The sequence below is a fragment of the Diuraphis noxia genome, unplaced genomic scaffold, assembly GCF_037042655.1.
Source record: "Diuraphis noxia isolate RWA-SAM2 unplaced genomic scaffold, SU_Dnox_SAM2 contig0003, whole genome shotgun sequence".
NCBI lineage: Eukaryota > Metazoa > Arthropoda > Insecta > Hemiptera > Aphididae > Diuraphis > Diuraphis noxia.
Window position 1 is genome coordinate 64,409,432 of NW_028301713.1, and position 23,328 is coordinate 64,432,759.

Below are 23,328 nucleotides of genomic sequence, written 5' to 3' on the forward strand. Positions count from 1 at the left end.
ATGTTGCATCAGACATACTCTTGTACCCAAAGATCAAATCATAAACAAAGTAATTAACATGAAATTAACGGGACCCAACAACAAACCTTTAATCTTAATTGGGTCCACGGAAATAAAAATAGAAATAAACTCTATAAAATTCAAAATATCTACGCACATTATACAAGACTTATCTTGTGCATTTATAATAGGAAACAATTTCCTATCCAAAAACCATGCCATTATAGATTTCAAAGGTAAAACAATTACTCTAAATAACAATCTCATAATAAAAGCCTATACTAACATTACTGATTCTAAAATTAATTTAATTAAAGAAATACAATTAAATATATTTGAACTAAGTAATGACTACTCCATAGCTCACTGCATATCAGCAGACTTAAAAATGAGCAAAGGGATAGCCCTTGATATAAAAAATACATATGGAGATACCACAAATATTCTTTCTAAACTAAACCCACAAGTAGGACAAGTTTTACAAACAAGAATTAATAATAAACTTATTTATCATTTAATAACTAAAGAAAAATTCTATCAAAAGCCAACAATTAATACAATAAAAATAGCATTGGCAAACTTAAAAACATGTATGATATTAAATAACAATTTTAACTTATCAATTCCTAAATTAGCCTCGGGTTTAGATAATTGTAACTGGTCAATAATAAAACAACTCATTTATTCAGAATTTCAAGATACTGACATTGAAATAATAATTTGTCATATAAATGACTCTGAAATAACAAATAATTGGAAAACCAATGAACACAAAAAATTAACACAGGTTGTCAGAAAAGAAAATAATATAAAACCAACAAATACGTTAAAACATAACAATGATAAAGCATTCAAAATATTTAACAATTATAAACCAGGCGAAAATGTCATCGGAGACGATAACTGCGGCATATATGCAATATGCAACGCACTAAATGACGGAAACAATCAAATAACTACAATTTCTGATATTTTGGAACTTTTAACTTTAAATAAACTTCCAAATTACTGGCTAGCAGATGATGAATTAGCTTCTATTGCTAATCATTATGGGTTCGATACATACATCTATGATGATACTACCAAAAACGGAATGGTTTATGCCAAAGAAAACGATAACAGACCCCCGATAGTATTATATAATGTTAACAAAAACACGCACTGGATTCCAGGCACAAAGTCTATAAGACCATCGACAAAAACACCCATTAAATATTCATACACAATGAATACAATTACCATATATGACTTAATACAAAAAATAAATAAATACAAAAATAATAAAGCTACCATACATGATAAAACAAAAAACACAAGCAATATAAATAATATAACTGATAAAAAAATAATACAAGTCAAAGAAGGCATATTAATAAATTTATCACCACGATTAGAATCAGTACCAAATAAACAAGAAAACGTAAACCAAGTAATCAATGAAAATGACAATATTAATAAGCACAAAAATTCCATTAGTAATACCATTAAGTATGAAGTAGTGCATAATAAAATTAATGCCTTCAATAACAATATAAAAACAGGCGATAAAGAAATTAATAACATTCATACCAATAACATACCTATTAATAAAGAAATTATTTATGATAAAGAAGGGACATTAATAAACATATCAGCCAATTTAAACTTAGTGGAATATAAACAAGTCATTGAATTAATAAAAGAATATTTACACTTATTTACAACAGATACTTCCAAAGTTAGGCCAGCCAACATAGAGCCATGCCAAATTAAAATGAAACCTAATTACAAAGATCCGAAATTTAATGCACCCCATCGAGTATCTCCCCAACAAAGAGACGAGCTAAAGTCACAATTAGATAAATTATTAGAAGCCAAAATTATTCGCCCTATAATTTCTAAATTTGCAGCCCCAGCTTTTCTAGTTAAAAAGAAAGAAAAAGGCTCATATAGACTAGTAGTTTCATATAAAGAACTAAATGAAAGGGTTGAAACAGATCAGTACCCTATACCGAGGACTACAGATCTACTCAGGGCATTAGAAGGGTCACAATACTTCACTTCTCTAGACCTTAACAGTGGTTTTTTTCAGTTACCGATTAAATTTGATGACCAATATAAATTAGCTTTTACCTCCATACATGGACTAATGACTTTTACTAGGCTTCCACAGGGATTTAAAAACAGTAGTGCTATATTTCAAAGAATATTAAATGAATCATTTTCACCTTTATTATATAAATCATTAATCATATATATAGATGACTTAGCCTCATTTGGAAATAATTTTAAGCAATCTTTAGAAAATTTAAAAAATGCATTTATAATTATGGACAAAATGAACTTTTCCCTAAAAACAAACAAATGTTTTTTCTTTAATGATAAAATCGAACTACTAGGACATAATATTTCAATAAACGGGATAACCCCGCTAAACAGAAACATTAAAGCTATCACAGAATTTAAACCACCAAAAACACAAAAAGACATTCGATCATTTATAGGAATGTGTTCATATTATAGAAAACACATTAAAGATTTTGCAAAAATATCACACCCACTTACCGAATTAATAAAGGGTGATATAAAACTAATTAAATGGGAAAAAGAACAAGAACAATCATTTAGCCTATTAAAGGAACTTTTAACTTCTGAACCACTATTAAAACACTTTGATGATAACAAAGAGGTATTTCTAACTATAGACGCCTCAATTACAGGCCTAGGAGCCTGCCTAGAACAGCCAAACAATAACAATATTTTACACCCAATAGGATACGCATCCAGAAAATTATTAAATAACGAAAAGACATATTCTTCAACTACCTTAGAATTATTGGGGCTAGTCTTTGGAATTACATATTTTCGAGAATATTTATGGGGACGACAATTTATTGTATTTTGCGATAATATTAGTCTCCAATATTACAAAACTTTAAAAATACCATCAGCTAGAATAGCTAGATTAACTCTAAAATTATTAGATTTCACTTTCGAAATATTATATAAAAAGGGCAAAGAGAATAAAGTAGCAGATGCCCTATCAAGAAATGCCATTAATTTAATTATAAACGACAATGAAACGAAAAGTGATAATCTAGATAAATATGATATAAAAACATTGCAGTCCAAGGACCAATTTTGCACTGACATTATAAAAGCCATTAATGATAAAGACGATAAAGACAACAATATAAATAAAAACATTAAAAGAAAATCACGGCAATTTGTAACAATTAACGATATATTATTTCATAAACATTTCACACCTCCTAACAAAATAACTAATTTACTAGTTGTACCAAAAATATTAATTAATGAAGTACTTAAATCTTATCATGAATCACCTATCGGCGGTCATACCGGAATTTCACGTACAATTCATAAACTACAAAACAAATATTATTGGACGACATTATCAAAAGATACAACTCAATTCATAAAAACCTGTCATAAATGTCAAATAAATAAAAAATTACCCGGAAAACCAATAGGTCAACTTCAACCAATTCCAGTAACAAATAAACCTATGGACAGATTAGTCTTTGACTATCTAGGTCCATTAATTTCTAGTAATAAAAAGAAATACGTATTAGTAGCTGCTTGTAGCAATACTAAATACATATTCACTAAAGCTGTTCATTCGGCAACTGCTGAATCTACAGTCAAATTTTTAATACAAATAGTATCACACTGGGGATCATTTAAACAATTCTCATCCGATAGGGGTACACATTTTAAAAATAAATTAGTCGAAGAAGTTACAAAAAACCTAGGTATTAAACAAATATTATCTACTGCCTATTCCCCGGAAACCCAGGGATTCGTAGAAAGGGTTAATGGAGTGTTATGCAGTTCATTAAAAAATTATATAAATGACGATAATCAGCATCGATGGTCTTATTTCTTACCATACATAACATTAGCATATAATGCAACTCCTCAAACATCTACAAATTACAGCCCTTTCTTTCTCATGCATGGCTTTGAACCATACTTTCCGATTGATAATAAAATAATACCCGAAAATATGCCCTATGATATATTTAAGTCATTAAAAGAATTAAATGATATAAGAAATAAAATACCACAAATAGTAGAAAAAGCTCAACAAAAACAAAAAGTATATCACGACAAAAGTCACAGGATAATAAATTTTAATCCAGGAGATAAAGTCCTAGTTAAATTTCCATTTTTACAAGTAGGAAAATCGCCTAAACTAGCACAAAAATATAGAGGACCTTTTAAAATAATAAAAAAAATTACAGAATTAAATTACAAAGTAGAATTAACATTGAATAATAAAACAACTGAAGACATTATTCATGTTAGACGTATCAAACCATATTATCACAGATAATATAATATAAACAATCTTTTATTACCAATTACCATTTATTAAAAATAATTTTCCCTTCATCATTTATAGAAACCATGGATCTACAAGGCCTATATTATTTACGAGATTATTCATTCAATATTAACCATCAAGAGAAATTACAAAAGGAATTTAATTACTATCAAAAAATAATGAGCAAAGGATTAAAGAAAATAAAAAAACAATCAAAAACATTACACATTAATAAATTTCACCAAAAAAATGATCCTATATTTATTAATGAATTAAAAACCACAAGGTCCGCTATTATCCAAAACAAACTAATAAAAAATAAAATAACTGATGAATTTATAGACAACAGATTTTTTATAAATAATCTCATTCTAAAAAACAAAAAAAAAATAGATGAATCCTACGTTAATCTATTAACATATAGTTTAAATACAAATCCACTCATATGGTAATATACCCTAGCAAAAACCAACAAAATTCACATTACATTCATTTTTCATATATACAATATTTGTTCTTACAAAAAGATAATTACAAAAATACAATAAAAAAAAAATAAAAAAGAGCAAAGAAAGTAAGTTCTTAAATATAACATCTATGTTATAAGAACTATAAAAAAAAAAATATATATATATATATACAAATTCAATATTTTTTTTTTCTTTCTCTTCTCCTTGTATTAAACTAAGATTTTAATATAGTACAACAACATGAACATATTCAAATCAATTATCTGGATCACCATCACAACATTATCATATACAAAAGCATTCATAGCATATGATTGCTCAGGCCCAAAACTAAATATCACATCTTTTAACAGTCTACAAATAGACTACTGCGAACAACCACCTCTACCACATTCCAAACAAATACCAAGAATAAAATTATTACAAAGGGCTGAGATAAGAACAATATTTTACAGATCTTGTCTCATATCAGTAGACTATCTTATTACTAGATGCTCAACATTCGACGACTCACAAGTCGTAGAAGGCGGGTTCTTCTCGGAAATACTAATTTTAGGAAGTGCAAGATGCGCAGAGCTACACCAAAAGCAAATATACTTATTCCCAACTGGAGGAATAGTAGCAGGCTTAAAAATAAACCAAACAATAACTGCCACTCACACATTAATCGGAATGTTAGATAAACAAGGAAATTGCGAGGGAGCTTCATTTTCATCAGACAGAGGCAGTTGGACAAACGTGGTAGTGCAAAGCAACTACAAGATATACCTTGGCGAAGGAATAGCCAACACCCAAACCAAAGATAATATACTAATAATGCCAACAGGCACTAGACTAAAGCTATCAGAACTATATGGATTAGATACATATAAAGGCGAAGTCATATGGTCAAACGACCAAATACTACAAAGTTGTGACAAAACCGACTTTGATGTACTATATGAAGGACCAGCCTCTTTAATTACAACTGACAAAAAAACAAATTATTTATTCAATGAAATACAAACATATATGGTGGAAACCGAAAATATAGTTTTTGCTCTAAAGAAAATAAAAAAAACATTTGCTTGCGACATACCTGTCATTCAAACCGAACACCCTCAATTGTTCATTCTAATTGATCCACAATTTATGAACCATTTCCAAGCCAAACAAATATTACCTCACAACACGGACCTTATGGCTTATGTTAATACAAAGTTTGTTTACATTGAAAATTTTTTAAAAACAACAATGACAGCACTATACGCTGATCTGCTCATAAAACAATGTGAACTCGAAAGAAAAATGCTAATACAAAAGTTATCTTTGGCAACATATAGCCTATCAGAATTTGCCTATGCGATGGGAGAAGGTCCAGGATACACCGCGATTAAAACAGGTGAAATAATATATCTCCTAAAATGCAAACCCGTCAATGTAGAAATTAACACATTAACAACTTGTTTCGATGAACTGCCAATAAAATATAACAATCAAACATATTATATGGCACCAAAAACTCATACTCTACAAAAATACGGTACCGAAGTAGATTGCAATACCATACTACCACCAGCTTTCCTTCTTGAAGGAGAATGGTTTGGGATTGCTCCTACAATCAGAGAAATAAAAACTCCTATTATCCTAAAACCAGCCACTACATGGACATGGACATATAAAAGCCCTGAAAATCTAATGGTTGCTGGAATATACAGTCATGAAATAATGAATGCCCTACAAAAACATTTATTATTTCCCCAAGAGATTATAGCGGCACAAAAAAATATCGCTAGACAATCATTGGGATATGACTATACTGATCAAGGCCTAAGATTACAAAGCCTCATCGATGAAAACTCCATAGGACTAATGGTAGAAAATAAATTATACAAAATGTGGGGATGGTTTACCTCACTTGGTAATATTATCTCCGGATTGCTGGGAATATTTTTTATTATCAAAATAATACTCAGCATACTAAATACAGGACTTAACATCTCACTTCTCTACCAAACTTTTGGCTGGAGCCTAAAAATGATGGCTGGCCTCTTCTCCAACCTCACTCAGTTCTTCATGCACAAACAACATGAGAACAATTTCAAAGAAAACAAAAAAAATACCATAGAACAAAAAAATGACTTGCAACCACAACACCAACAGAACCAAGATGTCTGGATAAAAACCAAGGATAACATACCCAAGGAAACAACTGAATGTAAAATTCTATGGTCTCCAGCTTCCAATATTAGGAAAATATCTATATAACTATTTTAAACAAAACTATTTAACCAATTTTATTTATATTATATAACTATTTTAAACAAAACTATTTAACCAATTTTATTTATATTATATAACTATTTTAAACAAAACTATTTAACCAATTTTATTTATATTATATAACTATTCTAAAACAAAACTATCTAACCAATTTTATTATATAACTATTTTAATCAAACTATTTAACTAATTTATTACAATTATATAAGTATTTTAATCAAACTATTTATCCACTCTCAATTTATATAAATATCTTTATAACAATAACAAATTCTTATAATTTTTATATATATATATACTATATTATGAGGACATAATATAAAAAAAACTAGGGTGGATGTAATGATATTCATAATATTACGAATATCATCATTTCAACTATGTTAATCATAAAACACCTATTATTAATATCTAAACGCTGTACTTAATACAATAGGTATCAAAAAATATTCATAATATCAAAATATATAACTTACCATAACACATCTTTGTACCCCATTATAATAATCAAAATTATACTTATTAACAGTAGTAACATTTATACTTACTTTTAATCAAATGTCATTACTATATCTAATACACTAATATTACGACTTTTATAACAAAATATCTGTACTCATGAACTTCAATATTATATAAAATTACTATCTATTTTATACCTATACATATGTATACCATAAGTCATATTACAAAAATGCGTTAATAAAAACACGCATCTTTTACCATGTACCTTGATAATAAACGACAATAACATAACAAATCTGTCAACAAGTACCAAGGGTCAATACTATAAATAGAGCCCCCTTTACATGATACAACCAGTCTGCTAACATCATTCTAGCCTGTCATATACCTTCTACACTGATTTATTAAGTCAATCGACATACTCTCCATTCACGGACCATTGCTGCTTGGCTGACGGAAATTGTTACTGTTTTCTTACAAATTAAAAACATTAAGTGTTATAAATTAATTTTATTCAATACCTCTTGATTTCAAAAGACATTTGTAACCTACCATCAACCAACCAACTTCTATACTGTTAAGGTGAGAGTTTATATTATACATCTGATAAATAATAAAATATCAGGTTGTTATAAATAAATATATTCATGACATGCAGACTCAGGCATTCTAATTAATTTAAATAATCTTTATAAATCTGTATACTCACGATCCCAATCTATCATAATAATTATATGCTTTAATTTGATAATAAAAGATAGGATAAAAGAAGTCGCTATTCTAAATCCCTTTAATTATTAGTCATTTTAAATAGCTAACTATACCAACTTAGTTAATATATTATTATAAGGTAACGTCTCATCAATAGCAACGCGCTAGCTTATTTTTGATTCATTACAAAAAGTAGAGTTAAAACATATAGATATACTAGAATTAATTTAAAATCATATATTATAATATTATGACTCTTTAAATTTGTGAATGTGAAATTGAAGAGTGATTAAGTCACTTGACTATTTAAATATTAATAATGTATAATTTATTATTAATAATCATAATATTGTATATCAGTGGCATTTGGTACTCACACACAAAGTAAACAAGATTTAACGTTAAATTATTGTGAGTGGAGGTGAGGAATAATTTTCAACAAATATTAAATCTAAATGAAATAAATTTAAACTGCATCATATCATTATAATCTATTTGCATTATACATCGTCATTAATTATTTAACATTTTCTGGAGAAAACTATAAATATTCTATAACGTTTTAAAATTATTTCCTACCGAGATCTTTTTTAGCATATACTATGTAGATAACGTAAAAAAATCATTACAATTTAATTAAACTGTATTAAATATAATGATATGGAATAATTTCATATAAAGATATTTGTAACTATAAAAACATTCATCTCAGTCTTCATATTATTAGTTAGTTGTAAAAACTATATATATATATAAACAGGGTGTCCTGCGAGGATTTACCCATTGCGATATCTCCTGAGATAATAAATATATCATATAATCTTTTTTTTTATATTAAACTCACTTAAACAAGAGCTTCATGTATTTTATTAAATTTTTTGGTAAACAATAAAATTTAAAAAAATTAATTTTTAACTTTTAGAATAATAAAGATACCTGTTTTATAGAGTTTATTTTGCTGACAATTTTGACTTTTCAACATTTCATTTAGTTTATAAATAAAACGGCAAAAAACTGATTTTATCTGGGCGTCAAGTCTCTCTATGATTAATATATCCTCCCGGTACACACACACATATATATATATATATATATATATTACTTATAATACTTATATCGTATAATTGCCTTTTATGATCACTTATCGTAATAGATGTGTTTTATTTTCTTATTCAGAAATAAAACAATTCGAATATCGCATTTCAAACTCATAAGAAACTTCTTGTATCCTCACACACATGCATTTTATAACATTTCGTATGCTCTATACATATGAAACTTACTCATCCGATAACGGTGCTGCTCCTTCTTCCTGTCCGGGTGCGTTCACGTGGTACACGCAAAAATTTGACATGAGAGTGCGCATTTCACTGTAATTGAAGAATGTCTGAAAGCTCGTGACATCTATAAAACGAATAAGCATTAGAAAACGTCCAAACGAAAAATTTTGCTCTTTATAGTCAGAAAAATTAAGCGTAATGTCAAAATTAACCCCTCCCTTGTCCACTCCGCCAACTAAATGACGATAAAAGGGTTTTACTCGTCGAATGAAAAACATAGCGTAACGTTATATAAACTATTGTGACCACACAACAATTCGTGAGAATGTCTTAAAATTTCGTTGAATGACTACAACATACCAAGCGGCACATTTAGCTAGTAGCAGAATTATTATATGTATTAGATTTTCGATGACAATACACAATTTTTTGTTAGTTAAAATAAAAATCAAGGTTTGATATAATTTTTAAAGACTTAGAAAAACAACACATAATTATATGCAATTAAAAGGTAATTGTAACTATACCATATATAATATCCTCTTAAATCAAGTATAATATCAATCATAAACGTGCGCACGGGGGAGGCAGGGGAGGTGGCTACCAAAATATAATATTATACCTACCAATTGGGGAAAATCGGGTAGGAGGATTGGAGTCTGGACCTCCTTAGCTTAGGTATTGCCTCCCCTGCCAAGAATACCTGCGCACGCTTATTATGTATACAATACCTACCTAGCTAGTACTCTGCAATACTCAGTTTACATGTCAGTGTGTTACACATATTTATGATAAATGAAATCGTTTAAATTTTCGTTAATTATAAATTGCATAGGTATACTAGAAATAATTGAAGTGAAAAGATTGTCGTTTTCAATGTTTCAGCGTAACAAAAGGAACCACCCAAGTAGGTAGTTAGGTTACACCTAACCGAGAAAGTTTAACTCAAAACATAAGGTTTGCTTACAATTCAGTCCTAAGTCGTGGTAAGTGAGTATGGGTGGCCTGGACCGATCGCCCTGTACGGCCACGCACACCGGCCCATTGTCGGTGTCCACGTACACCTCTTCCACACCGGTGTTGCCCCTGGTAAACGTCCGAACAGCAGGTAGCGACGGACGGACGCCGGTAAGTTCCACTTCCTCCAAGGTCTCTGATCGCATGCCACTACATCACACATAGAAAGCATACTATGGTTATTGTTATGATATAAAATTTTAATACATGCAGTATTTCAATGTTACACCCAATTCACAAAACGGTAAACTATAAATATTTTCAAAATTGTTTGATGCGTGTGTGTATGTATAAGTATATTAGTTGAAAAAAAAACTCTAATTTATTGTAAAATTTTATAAAATACATGATACATGAAATATAGTAAGTAATAAAAATTATATCATATTAAAAAATTTGTAATTATTATAAGTTTATAAATTATAAAATATCATTCGTTATTATCGCAGGATCACCCAAAGTACACACGAACTGTTCAAGGCTCACCTACTCAAGAGTAATGAAACAGTAAAAAAAAATGTCCATTTCGCGGACTGAGTAATTTCATTAACGGGATGTAACATGTTATTATATTCAATGCAGCCACAGTGGCGCCGAGTTAGGGCCAAGTGGGCGATACGAGTGACCTCTTTTGAGTTGCTATAATATGGACATGGTATGCACGATGTGCGTAAAAACGGTGTCAACGATACCGTGAAAATTATAAATGTTAATATTTTGGTTATAGGAGGACCTAAACTTCGCACAGAAAATAAATAACTATCAATCAAAAGGCTCAAACTTGGTAATATGCATCGCCGTGACACATCAAAAGACAGCCTAGATTGCACAAATACACAACTATATGAAAATAAATTAAGCTACTTTCGCGAGCATAACACTCACCTGAGCAACGACGCTTCTTCGGATATGGCAGACGTGGGCATTTTTCTGTAAAATAAAAATCATCAGAATCAAAAAATACACATACTGTAACACACAATATATTATTATATTATTATGTACCCCACACTGTCATGACTAACGTGTGTTTATGTATGCCTATATGTTATATTATAGGCATATACCAAATATTTGTATAGGTACCTATTACAAGCCTAGTAAACTTTTTTTTTGTCATCCGCATAACAACACGATGAAAATAAATTTTTAAATAAAATCGATTTTTTTGAGATTTAAAATCTTTAAAAAATAAACTATTACATAATTATATAATAATTAGTGAAACATTTTTATTTAAAAAATACATCGATTTATTTCAATATATATTAGTATCTTACCTTTTTATATTATATAGCGCAAAATAGATTTACATAACTAATTTTTATAGGGTGTAACCACTGGGTATCCTCCCTAATCACACGATTCACGTTACTCGTCACTTATCAAACCTACTCAGTACTCATTGTACAAAGATATAGATTGTGGATTTATTTCAATAAAACAAAAATAATAATAATAACAAATTTTTCGGAGGTCTGTTCAAAAAAATCTGCAAATATAGCAGAGAAAACTTTATCAGATAATTTTTTCATTTCTCTATCATCTTTCTGCTAGTTACAGTCGATCAAGTCGATCGTGCCATACATTAAACAGGGTGATTCTTTTATCATGAACCACACATTATTTCAAAATATATCAATGTTTTTTAAAATATTTTTTTACAAATTTTCATGTTGTTAAAAAATTATGTTTTTTAATATTTTTTATCCTTATAATTTTTTAAGAGTTTTACTTTTTTGAATGACAACCTAGAGTTTTAATTTCATATTCCAAAGCAGAGTATTTTTCTAAGTATTTTAATTTATAAAAATCTAATTTAGGGCGAGTAGTTTATGAGTTATGAGTATTTAAAGCTTAGATTGGCAGAGTGAAGTGGTACGGGGTTACCCCGCAAAATGTTTGTCTACTACACCACTTCTCTAAACATTAAATTCTTATAACTCATAAGCTACTCGTCCAAAATTCAATTTTGACTTCAGTACCTCGTTCGATCAGAAAGTGAATCTAGTTGGTACTTTGGGGGGTCAAAACTCAAAAGTAAAAAATTCTTAATACTTTTTTAAATAATCGAGAAAAACAAACTAAAAATTAAGGGAAAAACGGGAAATTTTACGCACACTCATTTTTCGACAAAATCGATTTTGGTTTTTGATGTAACTTTAAAACAGATGACCATAGATACATGAAATTTTCACCGAATATTTATATAAGTATATTCTATCCACCATGTAATTTTCAAAAAAATTCGACTTAAGCTGAACTATTCATAGGCATTTGAAATTTTCGATCATTATTAGTTTTTTTTAAATTAATATCGATAAAAATTATTTGTTAGGCAGAAAAGCTTGAAAATTTAATACAAGGCTATTAACATATTGTTACAATAGCAGTTGAAAAATAAAAGAAATTCATAGTCACAATTTTTTTTTATAAGCATTCAAAGTTTGAATTTTGACAAAATACGTAAAAATCACGAAAATTCACAAATTATTTTAAGCTAGAAATTCATAAAAAAATTTATTTTTAAATCTAAGATTTGAAAATGTAATACAAGATTCCTTAAAAGTTTTTCAATCCTTATCACAAATAAAAAGTCCACCGGAAATTCAAATTAAATTTTTATGAGCATTTGAAATTTAAATTTTTCCAACATTGGATTTTCACTTTTAGTGATTCGTAAACAATGATATAATATCATTGGATTCAAATTTAATTCCATACATTACAATAACCTATTTGTAACCTACTGTACAGCAGAGCGACATCCACGACTTACCTACCTTTTTTATGTATCAAAATACTTAGAAAAATATTCTGCTTGGGAATATGAAATTAAAACTCTAGGTTGTCATTCAAAAAAGTTAAACACTTAAACAATTATAAGGATATAAATATATTTTTTTTTAACAACATGAAACTTTGTAAAAAAATATTTTCAAAAACATTGATACTTTTTAAAATAATGAATGGTCCATGATAAATGAATCACCCTGTATATCCATCATAATATTAAACAATATTTTATAAGAATCGTAATGTAGGTACCCATACTATCGTCTGTCATAATATTATGTATAACGCCTAAGTGTTTTCCAGTTGTTTGTATAATAGTGTGTACTGTTGACACTGGCAACGAGAAATCAAGGTTATTCGTCCTATATTCGTGTGTCGGTATAAATGTATAATGTAGGGGAAGGTACGGGTATAATATAAAAGACTATCTTATCATTTTCCATACCGTCCCTGAGAATGAGCACATCCTAGTGAGTCCGCACTCATCATTGCACTAGCTGGAAATCATTTTCAAAGTTTGTACTGAATCCTTGAATACGATGACACATATCGATGATAAATTAATATTTCATGTAGTAGGTATATTTATTATGTACTGCTACTACAGTGTTGACGAACTATGCTACTAGATATATATGTGTGTTGGTATCATCATGGTTAGTAACATATCATATATTACGCATACATAATGTATTTAATAAATATTGCATACAATGTAAAATTGACATGGTGATTTTTACGTTGCTTTCCATTACCGCACAAACATGACCCAATACCGTATAAAAATAAAAGTAGTATGATACCACTCAGATTTATAAAAATATGTAGATAAATTCGGTACATAAAAAATAGTATAATACTTCGCAGATTTATTGAAACCAATAAAAATTTAAATTTAAAAATCTAAAATCAAAAATGTCTGTGCTACATCAGAATAATTACTAATAACATTTATAATCTATATAGTAGATATACAGAATAGGATGATCATACACGTACCGTTATTCTTACCTCTTCCCAGTAGTTGTCCTCTGTTGTACACTAAAATGTCCTAATTTCAGAGGGTAGACCAAAAACTAATGAAAATCAAAAATCAAATGTTTAAGTTGGCTAGACTGAATACCAGAAATTATTATTGGGCTACGTTAAAACCGCATGTCTCACGCTAATAACTTCTACTATCGAATACGTTTTACAGTTATATGTGAAACTGAAAAATGATTTCTTTATCATAAAAATTGTCCAACATGAATTTCTTAGGGTGTTCAAATAATTCCGAGTTATGGCTTTTTTTTTAGTATATGATAAATATAGTACGACTTAATTTTCGATAATCACTAATGATATATCAAGTATTTTAAAATCTTTGTGCGATTTTATACTATTTATTTTTTGTACATTTGTGCGGTAATGACGTTTGATTTTTAATTGATTGTACTCGCTAAATGTTTACACTGAAGTCATGAATCTACACAAAACTTAGTTTTAAATTCTTAAGTATGGGTTAGTTTATTTCTCGTATTCGAGTAACTCTATTCTTACGTAATTTAAGACATTTATAATTTATCCTATGGTGATTATAACAGTATTCAATGATCAATAAAAATCAATTGAGTTTTTATTTTTAAATTCTGTTTTATTGATTTCAACCACAGTATAATGTGCCAGTGTTCCAATTAACGTCGTAGACATTCATTATTTCAAAAACTTTTTGTATTTTATGAAAAAAAATTAGTGTTTTACATTAAACGAATCACCCCGTATAAACAGTCCTTAAATGCCGTAAAACACTAAATGTTTTAAAACACATATAATAATAATATTACTATAGTATAGGTACCTATTTATAAAAGCGTAATATTGTTATACCTACATAATTCTAATAAGCACAATATTACGGTATCATTAAGAACATATAAAAAATGGGGAGGAAAAATCCATGTAAAGTATCAGCGCTGTATTATAGCCGTGTAACTATAATACGGGTATCGTGGTATTGTTGGTGTTAAAAATTATACACACTGTGGTGTCGGATTATCTTCGACCTCGGCGCGTGCACACGATGATGATAATAATACATAGGTGTACCTATTATACGTATAATATAATATAATTTTTTTTTATACGCGCGTGTTGTAATATACCTGAGCGGCGTGTTGATGTTTCCGGTGCCGATTACGGGCACGCCGGACATAAGCGGCTCGGACAGCCTGCGCCGGGGACTGGAGCTTAGCGTGCCGAAAGCCTTTTTAAAAACAGTACCGACCGAGTTCTTCCGCTCCGGCTGCAGGTCGTCCGTGGTCGCTTTGTACACGCGGTCGGCAGCCAGCGAGCGGTAGGACATGTTGCGGCATGCGGGGCCAAAAGCTGCAAACAAAATGTATGTACGTGCGAGTACGTGCAAAAGCCGTCAACGTATAATAATAATAATATGTAAAATATCAAATATCAAATATTTAATTATAATAATAATAATAACACAATATGAATGGTAAAATAATAGTATGATGATTATGATAATAGTAAGAATAATACATCGCATATTATAATATTATATACCTGTATAACATTATACACTGCATATTATAATATTGTAATTTATAAGTATATGTATAATATTATAGTAAATAATATAATAATATATATATATATATATATATATATACATCAAGGTGATGATTGTTGTTTAGTTTGACGCGGTATTATATATTTTGTACATTTTCTATAAAAATCAAACGATTAACGAAAAAATTAGAGCCTTAACAATTTTATAAATTTTACACTGTTTTAAACTAGGTACAAATTTTTATATTATATTCTGAAAACATCCGAATATTTGACTAAAAATATTGGTATCAATAAAATCTATGCATAATGTACATCAGTGTAGTTAATCATTATATACATATTTCGGGTTAATCCGGGATAGCGAAAAGATGTACCAATACAATAAAAAAACAATATAATGTAGTAGAAATCGATTAGACTATAATGGTTTGCAACGTTTTCAGAAATATATTATTCTGCTTCATAATACAAAACTAAGTAATAAGTGTCTATAAATTGAATAACAGTATATTATAATGTTTCAACATTAGTAAAATATTAAATTTTTGTATAAAAATTTTGTTTCTATAAGTTCTTCAAATGACGCCGTAAACATTTTTCTAATGAATAACAAACTGACTAAAGTTACGAAAAATCACCTCATATATATTTTATATATTATATTATAAAATATATATATATATATATATTATTCATATACATCATGCGTATTAAATACATTTAAATTAATACAGCGATATGATAATATTAGTAATAAAAAAAAAATGTGAAAAAACCAAGATTTACAATACGGTGTAATTGTGGAAAACAATAATAATTTAATGTATATTCCACGCCATTATGGCTGCCAAGTCCTAAGTACCTACTAATAGACGCGTTAACTGCCGGAGGGATATAATAATAATGATGATGATAATAATAATAATAATAATAATATCAAACGCTATCCGGACGGGTGTGCAGCGTCGCGCATGATGTAATGTTCAATATGCTCATGCTTATATTTAATCCTATTAATGATGATAATATGTTTCTTGTATCTTGTGTGTACAATATAGTGAAGAGCATGCGCTCATAACGTCAAATTGAGTTTATTATTTTTAATTCCGTGCCCGTATACGATTTAAACATTTATTTTGTATGTGTGTGTATGCCCGATAAATCGTATGTGCTTTACTTAGACATGATAATGTTATAACATCTACAACTTACTATATTAGGTAGTAGGTACACGATGACGACGACGACGACGATGATAATATCTTTATACTCGTTTGTATACGTCACATAGTACGATACCTCATAAAACGGATGCGATGCATGGAATATATATTATTAAATAGGTATGCGCACGTTTATCGGAAAGCACGTGTGTAGTCGATTGTAGCGCGATACAGGACGGGATAGGACGGGACCGGAAACGCTTCCGTCCCACGCCCACTGCACAATAGCTAGTGCGCACCTAGTCTACGTGTATTTTTCTCGGGACGCATAAATTCTCCACGCTGGCGTTGATCACCACGAGATGACATTTTCGTGATTACGGTATAAATAATAACGTTTACGGCTGACGAATTTTTTTTTTTTGACATTCGGTTTACTTTGACTATTTCTATGTACACGTTGTAACACTTGCGCTTATTATAGCGTACTTATTTATTTCCTTCGGTAAAACCTATACTTTTTATCAAATGCACTTTTTTTTATAAATATTTAATAGAATAGCAGAATGTTTTTCTACAATTATTGTTGGTGCACATCATTTATAGTAATATATACTAACATTTAATAATAAATGGCTTGCTTTTACGATTTCAAAATCAAATGTGACTGATGAGCAGAGGTCATAAGTAAGTTGTGTAAACAACTAATTAGCGTACAATTTAAAATAACAAACGAATCTATATTTTTTGAAAAATACTATTCTGCTTACCAATTAGAAATTATTAATCGATAATAATGCGATTTTTCTATTTAAAATGTGAATAACTAATAAAAGTATCCTAAAACTTAAATTTTTTTCTTGCAAAAATTAAAGTATGAATCTATGTAGTATTGCTTCGGTAAATGCTCAACATTTTTAAAACAATGCATTTAAAAAGAGCACTATATTTTTACAAGGAAAAGATCACGTATTATTTTGAACTATTGCCATCATAAAATCGTAAATAATATCTTCTACAATAATATTCGAAATAATTCGAACCGATAGCTCTAAATTTAATAACGATTGTGATATTAACCCGAGGGGATGATTACCACACCGTCATATATATATATATATATATATATATATATATATATATATATATATATATATATATATTATATACGTTAGTTATATAGCTTGACTTCAACGATGAAGTGTCATCCATAACGCGTCCTGTTAGAAACGATGTGACTATAGTCCAAAATCCCCAGACAAAAACTCTGAGACCGCGAAGAAATCCGTTCACTCTCTTTAAACCATCTTGCTAGAATCGTACGTTAGAAAACGCGCGTCACATAACATGCGTATGTATATAAATATTATCTACTGCACAGCCTGCACCGTTGATAATATTATGTATTATCATAATAATTATCGTATTTATATAATCGTTGCGTCGCGATGATGAGCACAGTAATACGTTAAATTCGTATATTTAGTTCTAGTCAAATAAGTTGAAGTTTACACAATATGCACGATCGAGAATAATGTTAATAAAGAAAACACTAAAATAAATGCTCGTTTTAATTTAAAAAACTTATTCTCTTCGCGCTATATTATTCATGGCTTCATGCATTGAAAAATTTCCAACGGTAGAGTTAAAATATTAAATAAATAATCTAAAAACCCAAGAAGGATCTGAAAAAAATTAGTCACTCGGTCAAGGACGCACGCCCCATCAAACACGCAAAAATAAAAAATTCACAAAGAGTGTACCCATTATCTATATATAAACATTTGTTTGAATTATCTATATGAACGTCACATAAACATCGACATTGTATATGCGAACGTAAACATTTTTATTGATCACATAAACATATTGTATATAATATTATTTTTTTTTTTTATTAATTCGTATGCAATGTTATGATGTTCGTCGTTTTGTACCATCATATTACAGTCAGAACAGCCTTAAAAATATATTTACTATATCATGGGTTTACTTGGAAAATATCCAATTGTTTTTTTGTTTTTCACACGCATATTTTCTGAAATGTTTTTTGACTCCTATTACTACATCAATATTTGTTATCAACAACAATCTTAATTTGAGTGAAACATTAATAGCTGAAATTTAAAACACGCATAGCAATCATTTACCTAACTATATCGATTAACAATTTAGTACATTGTTATAATTGTTTTTTCGTATACAAGTTGTTTGAACGAGAAGAGTTACTAATTAATTTATCGAATTTTTGAATAGTTGTCGCATGACAAACATTTTTGTTCAAGTAAATAAATATTTGGCAAAATATCATATTACAATGGACGACGTGTTTACATCTGTATATTCAATTACTCCGAAAAAGCACCAAAAAATAAATATTTAGATTACTATAATTTAAAGTGTTTAATCGTAGTGTATAGTAGAATTGTTTTTTCGCAAACAATCATAATATATTATCTATGAAAAAAATTATAAAAGTTTGATAAAATTGAACTTATTAACTATTATCTAGAGTTTTAACGTACGTTGTAAATCCAATTGCCATTTTTTTTTAAATATGCTTTTCATTTTTAAGAATTAATTTGTGACTTACAATTTATAATACATAGTATTTATTAACTATAGCATGGGGTTAAGTATAAAGTATAAGTGAAATAAGTGAATACATCAATACATGATATTATTATACATAGGTCTAGTACAGTGTTTCCCAACCTTTTTTTACTCAACGCCCCTTTTAGATTTTAAAAATCTCACACCGTCCCCCCCCCCCATCCAATCAATTTTTTAAAACGATAAACGTTTTATTTTTTGATAAGCTATTTAATTTAAGACAAAATATCATTTAACATTTTAACGCTACAATTACTTGACTCTAGTACATTATTTCTTTTTAATTCATACATTTTTAACTATGCTTACCTACTATAATACAAGACTGCAGCTACGTCTCAAATTTTAAAATGAAAAGTTGACTATTTGTATAAAATAAATTATTATTTAAAGTTTTAATTGTTTTTGAACTATATTGGTGTGATCTATTGTGTTGATATGAGTTCAAACCCCCCCCCCTCCCAATATTATTATCACACACTTTCAACTCGTCTAATTTTCTGATCAGAAGTTAAGTTTAATCTAATAATTTTTGTAGATAAACAACAGCCAAAATAAATGAGTGAAATACCTACAATTAAAATATATTTTAATATTTAATCAATAAAAAAAGATTTATAGATTTATATTTTATAATGTTGTCATTTGAAAATATAGATATAGGTACTTATAAGATAAATTAAATTGTATATAATCACATAAATTTAACGATTGTTCTATTTTTCTAATAGGTATCTAAACAATGACACAACCACCATTAACGCATGACCATCAATGTATACAGCGGGATTTATTATACGATGTAATTAGTTTTGTTGCAGAAGTTCAACAGCGTATACACTGTCATGTAGTAATTAGATAACAAAACTAGATATAAATTGCATATGTCGTTAAACGGAAAAAGCCTATTGTTAGCGAATGTTAAAATTAAATTACCTTATTCGAATTTAGCACATTTATATAGAACCCTCCCGTTTTATTAAAAAACACGTGATATCATTTTAAGATCATGAAAACAGGGCCGGTCTTAGGGAACTATGCGTCCTGGGCAAGGAAAATTAATGCGCCCTCAGGTTCAGGTTAAGTATTTTTTACTCAGAAGTCAGAATAAAAAGTAAACTGTTTTAATTAATTTTTATTACTGAAATAAATTTAAAGTAAAGTCATTTTTATAAGAATAATATTAATAAGTATATATTATTTAATAGGTAGGTAGGTATGTTTATATTCAAATAATCTTCATATATTTAGTGGAACTTTTCGTGCTTTAGTTTCTGCAAATTCATTTACCAATGTTGTCCAATCGAGATTTTCAGCAATATCATTTTCAATAGATAATATTGCAAGTGATGACAATCTTTCATCACCCATAGTTGCTCTTACATATTATATCTTAATTGGTTAAAGTTTCGAAAAACTACGTTCTCCAGATGCAACTGTAACAGTGAAGGTGGAGTACTCGCATAATTGATTCGACTATCTATTTTCGTTAGTCTATGACAGCTATGGTTTTTCTCAAGGTATCTTTTAATTTTTGCTATGCATTATTGTATTTACTCGAATTATTAAAAATAATTTGAATTTATAAAAAAATATTATTAAAAAATTAATATCTGAGCTCAGAAGGCGCCAATGACATATTGGTGCCCTGGGTGGTCGCCCAGCTCGCCCACCCCTAAGACCGGCCCTGCATGAAAAAATATTCTTATTTAGCCTAAACTGCGTATGCAAGATGCAATACAAAGTAGTGCTAGTGAAAAATTCAATATTATTTATCCATTATACCTTAATCAACGAAGTTTGTATTTAATGATGAATATTGTTAAAAAATATATTTTTAAAACGAATTCAACCATATACGAAATACGATAACTGTCAGTTCTAGTCGACAGTCTAATTTATTGACAAAATGTATTCTTTACGGTCTATACTCACTCATACGGCGTGTTATTTAGTATCCATAAATATATGTAGTGCTGTTATATTAAAGGTATCTACGAAAAATAACCGACACACGTCAAGCGGAAAACCAAAAACGTTGCTTATTTCCAGTCGGCGCCAAAAACACTCAGCGACGATAATGGATTCGAGGGAGTCATCGAAATTTCCATTATAGTGGATTTTAAAGTCAGATGACTCAAAAAGACACCCTCCTACCCGTACCATTCCGAATAGATATTTTGTTATGAGTATACACTCGACCCGACAAGAATAATATAACATTATGTCCTACGATGCGTCATTGTGCGTGTATATGTGTAGTGTAGTGCACCTATACCCGCAGACCATAATCGATTATTACCGATACCTACCTATATATATAGGTGGCTATATTATATAATATTATATAGTTCATTATTATGAATGAGGGTAAATGAGAGCACGGCCTTGCCTCTATCGATCCTCACACGTCGTTTAAAATTTTCATGTTTTTATTATTAATGAAGTTTCCGTCAAAAAATTGTTTACCGACTGCGCCGTCATATTGTGTCCTACATAATATTTTTCTTTTTTCTTTTTCATATACGTTCCATCATTATCGTTATCATAGCCCGTAAAACTTTATTCGATAATATTCTCAAAACATTATACAAAGGTACGCTGTACCATGTCGAGTTTACTGCAGTGTACATTTATTTTATTAGACGATTTCTCAAACCTTTTACTATACTATTTATACTATTATGAGTACTCCACAATCGCATGTGTTGTCTTTGTTATACAAACGTTCAGCATAATAGCAAATTATACGTTCAAAAAAACTATTTTTACTCTTCTGCTTTTAAAATTAGAGTGAATTAACCAATTATAAAATATATTAAGTATATTATCTATGGCATCTTGGAGGATTTTATTGTTATTTTAATTTGAACCATGATTATTTTAAAATGTACAAACATTTTACTTTTAACATGCTTTGGAATTAAAACATTAATAAAATCCTCCTTAACGCCCTAGACAATAATCTTACTTTCACATTTTAATGTTTTATAATAAGTTGATTTCACACTATAGTTTTAAATATAACAGAGCAAAATTAATATATATAATATAATTTTATATTATTAAATTTAATGAATAACATATGCAAGATTAGTGTGGCTAGGCGTCAGCTTCAGATAACTAATGTGTTCTGACAGCCAGTACTGAGTGGTGCCACATACTCTAATTCCGAGATGGGTGACCACGCGGGTTCTTAGTGGCAAATCCTTGTCACAAATATACGTGTTTGAACCAACCGTATCAACCGTTCCGATTGTACCAAACGTAACCTCTAAAATAGCTAATGGCCATAGACGCCGGACTCTAGATCAATAAAAATAAAAAATAAATAAAATAAAATATGGTTGATTGCGATGTATTAACTTAAAATGTTCCATGTTGTACGTATGTAAGACAAATACAACATAATATTCTGGTGTGAAGTCCTCTACGCCGATATACAAATTCAAAATTTATCAATAATAAGCTACGTAACAGATTAATCGCATGCGCTAATGTATTAATGTTTAATAATAATATACAAGATACCTACATCCATGTATACATAATATTTAATACTATAATTATAGAATATATCCAACTTAATAATCTCACTAAAATCTAACACTATTCAAAGAAACCCGATTAGCTCTCTATAGAAATCAATGATA

The 23,328-nt window shown here is 29.0% G+C and overlaps 2 protein-coding genes across 4 annotated transcripts in view; one reads left to right on the forward strand and one right to left on the reverse strand.

Annotated features, from left to right (window-relative positions):
- MESK2 (misexpression suppressor of KSR 2) overlaps positions 1-23,328 on the reverse strand; it is a 71,252-nt gene that overhangs the window by 42,154 nt on the left and 5,770 nt on the right. For 2 of the 3 annotated variants that reach the window (XM_089223785.1, XM_089223786.1), the window contains exons 2-5: positions 15,476-15,698; positions 11,421-11,465; positions 10,486-10,685; positions 9,522-9,642 (exon numbers count right to left, since the gene is read on the reverse strand). In XM_089223785.1, the coding sequence (XP_089079911.1) occupies positions 9,522-9,642; positions 10,486-10,685; positions 11,421-11,465; positions 15,476-15,675 (566 nt within the window). In that variant the 5' untranslated portion in view covers positions 15,676-15,698. The remainder of the gene's footprint in view (positions 1-9,521; positions 9,643-10,485; positions 10,686-11,420; positions 11,466-15,475; positions 15,699-23,328) is intronic. The other variant, XM_089223787.1, reaches the window with a different exon arrangement.
- LOC149057667 (uncharacterized) lies at positions 4,889-8,017 on the forward strand. The gene has a single exon (XM_089223783.1). The coding sequence runs from the start codon at positions 5,041-5,043 to the stop codon at positions 7,045-7,047; it is 2,007 nt and encodes a 668-aa protein (XP_089079909.1). The 5' UTR covers positions 4,889-5,040; the 3' UTR covers positions 7,048-8,017.

Bases quoted from the DNA above. Each gene is read 5' to 3' on its own strand.
- LOC149057667 (XM_089223783.1), top strand. From the start codon at position 5,041: ATGAACATATTCAAATCAATTATCTGGATCACCATCACAACATTATCA.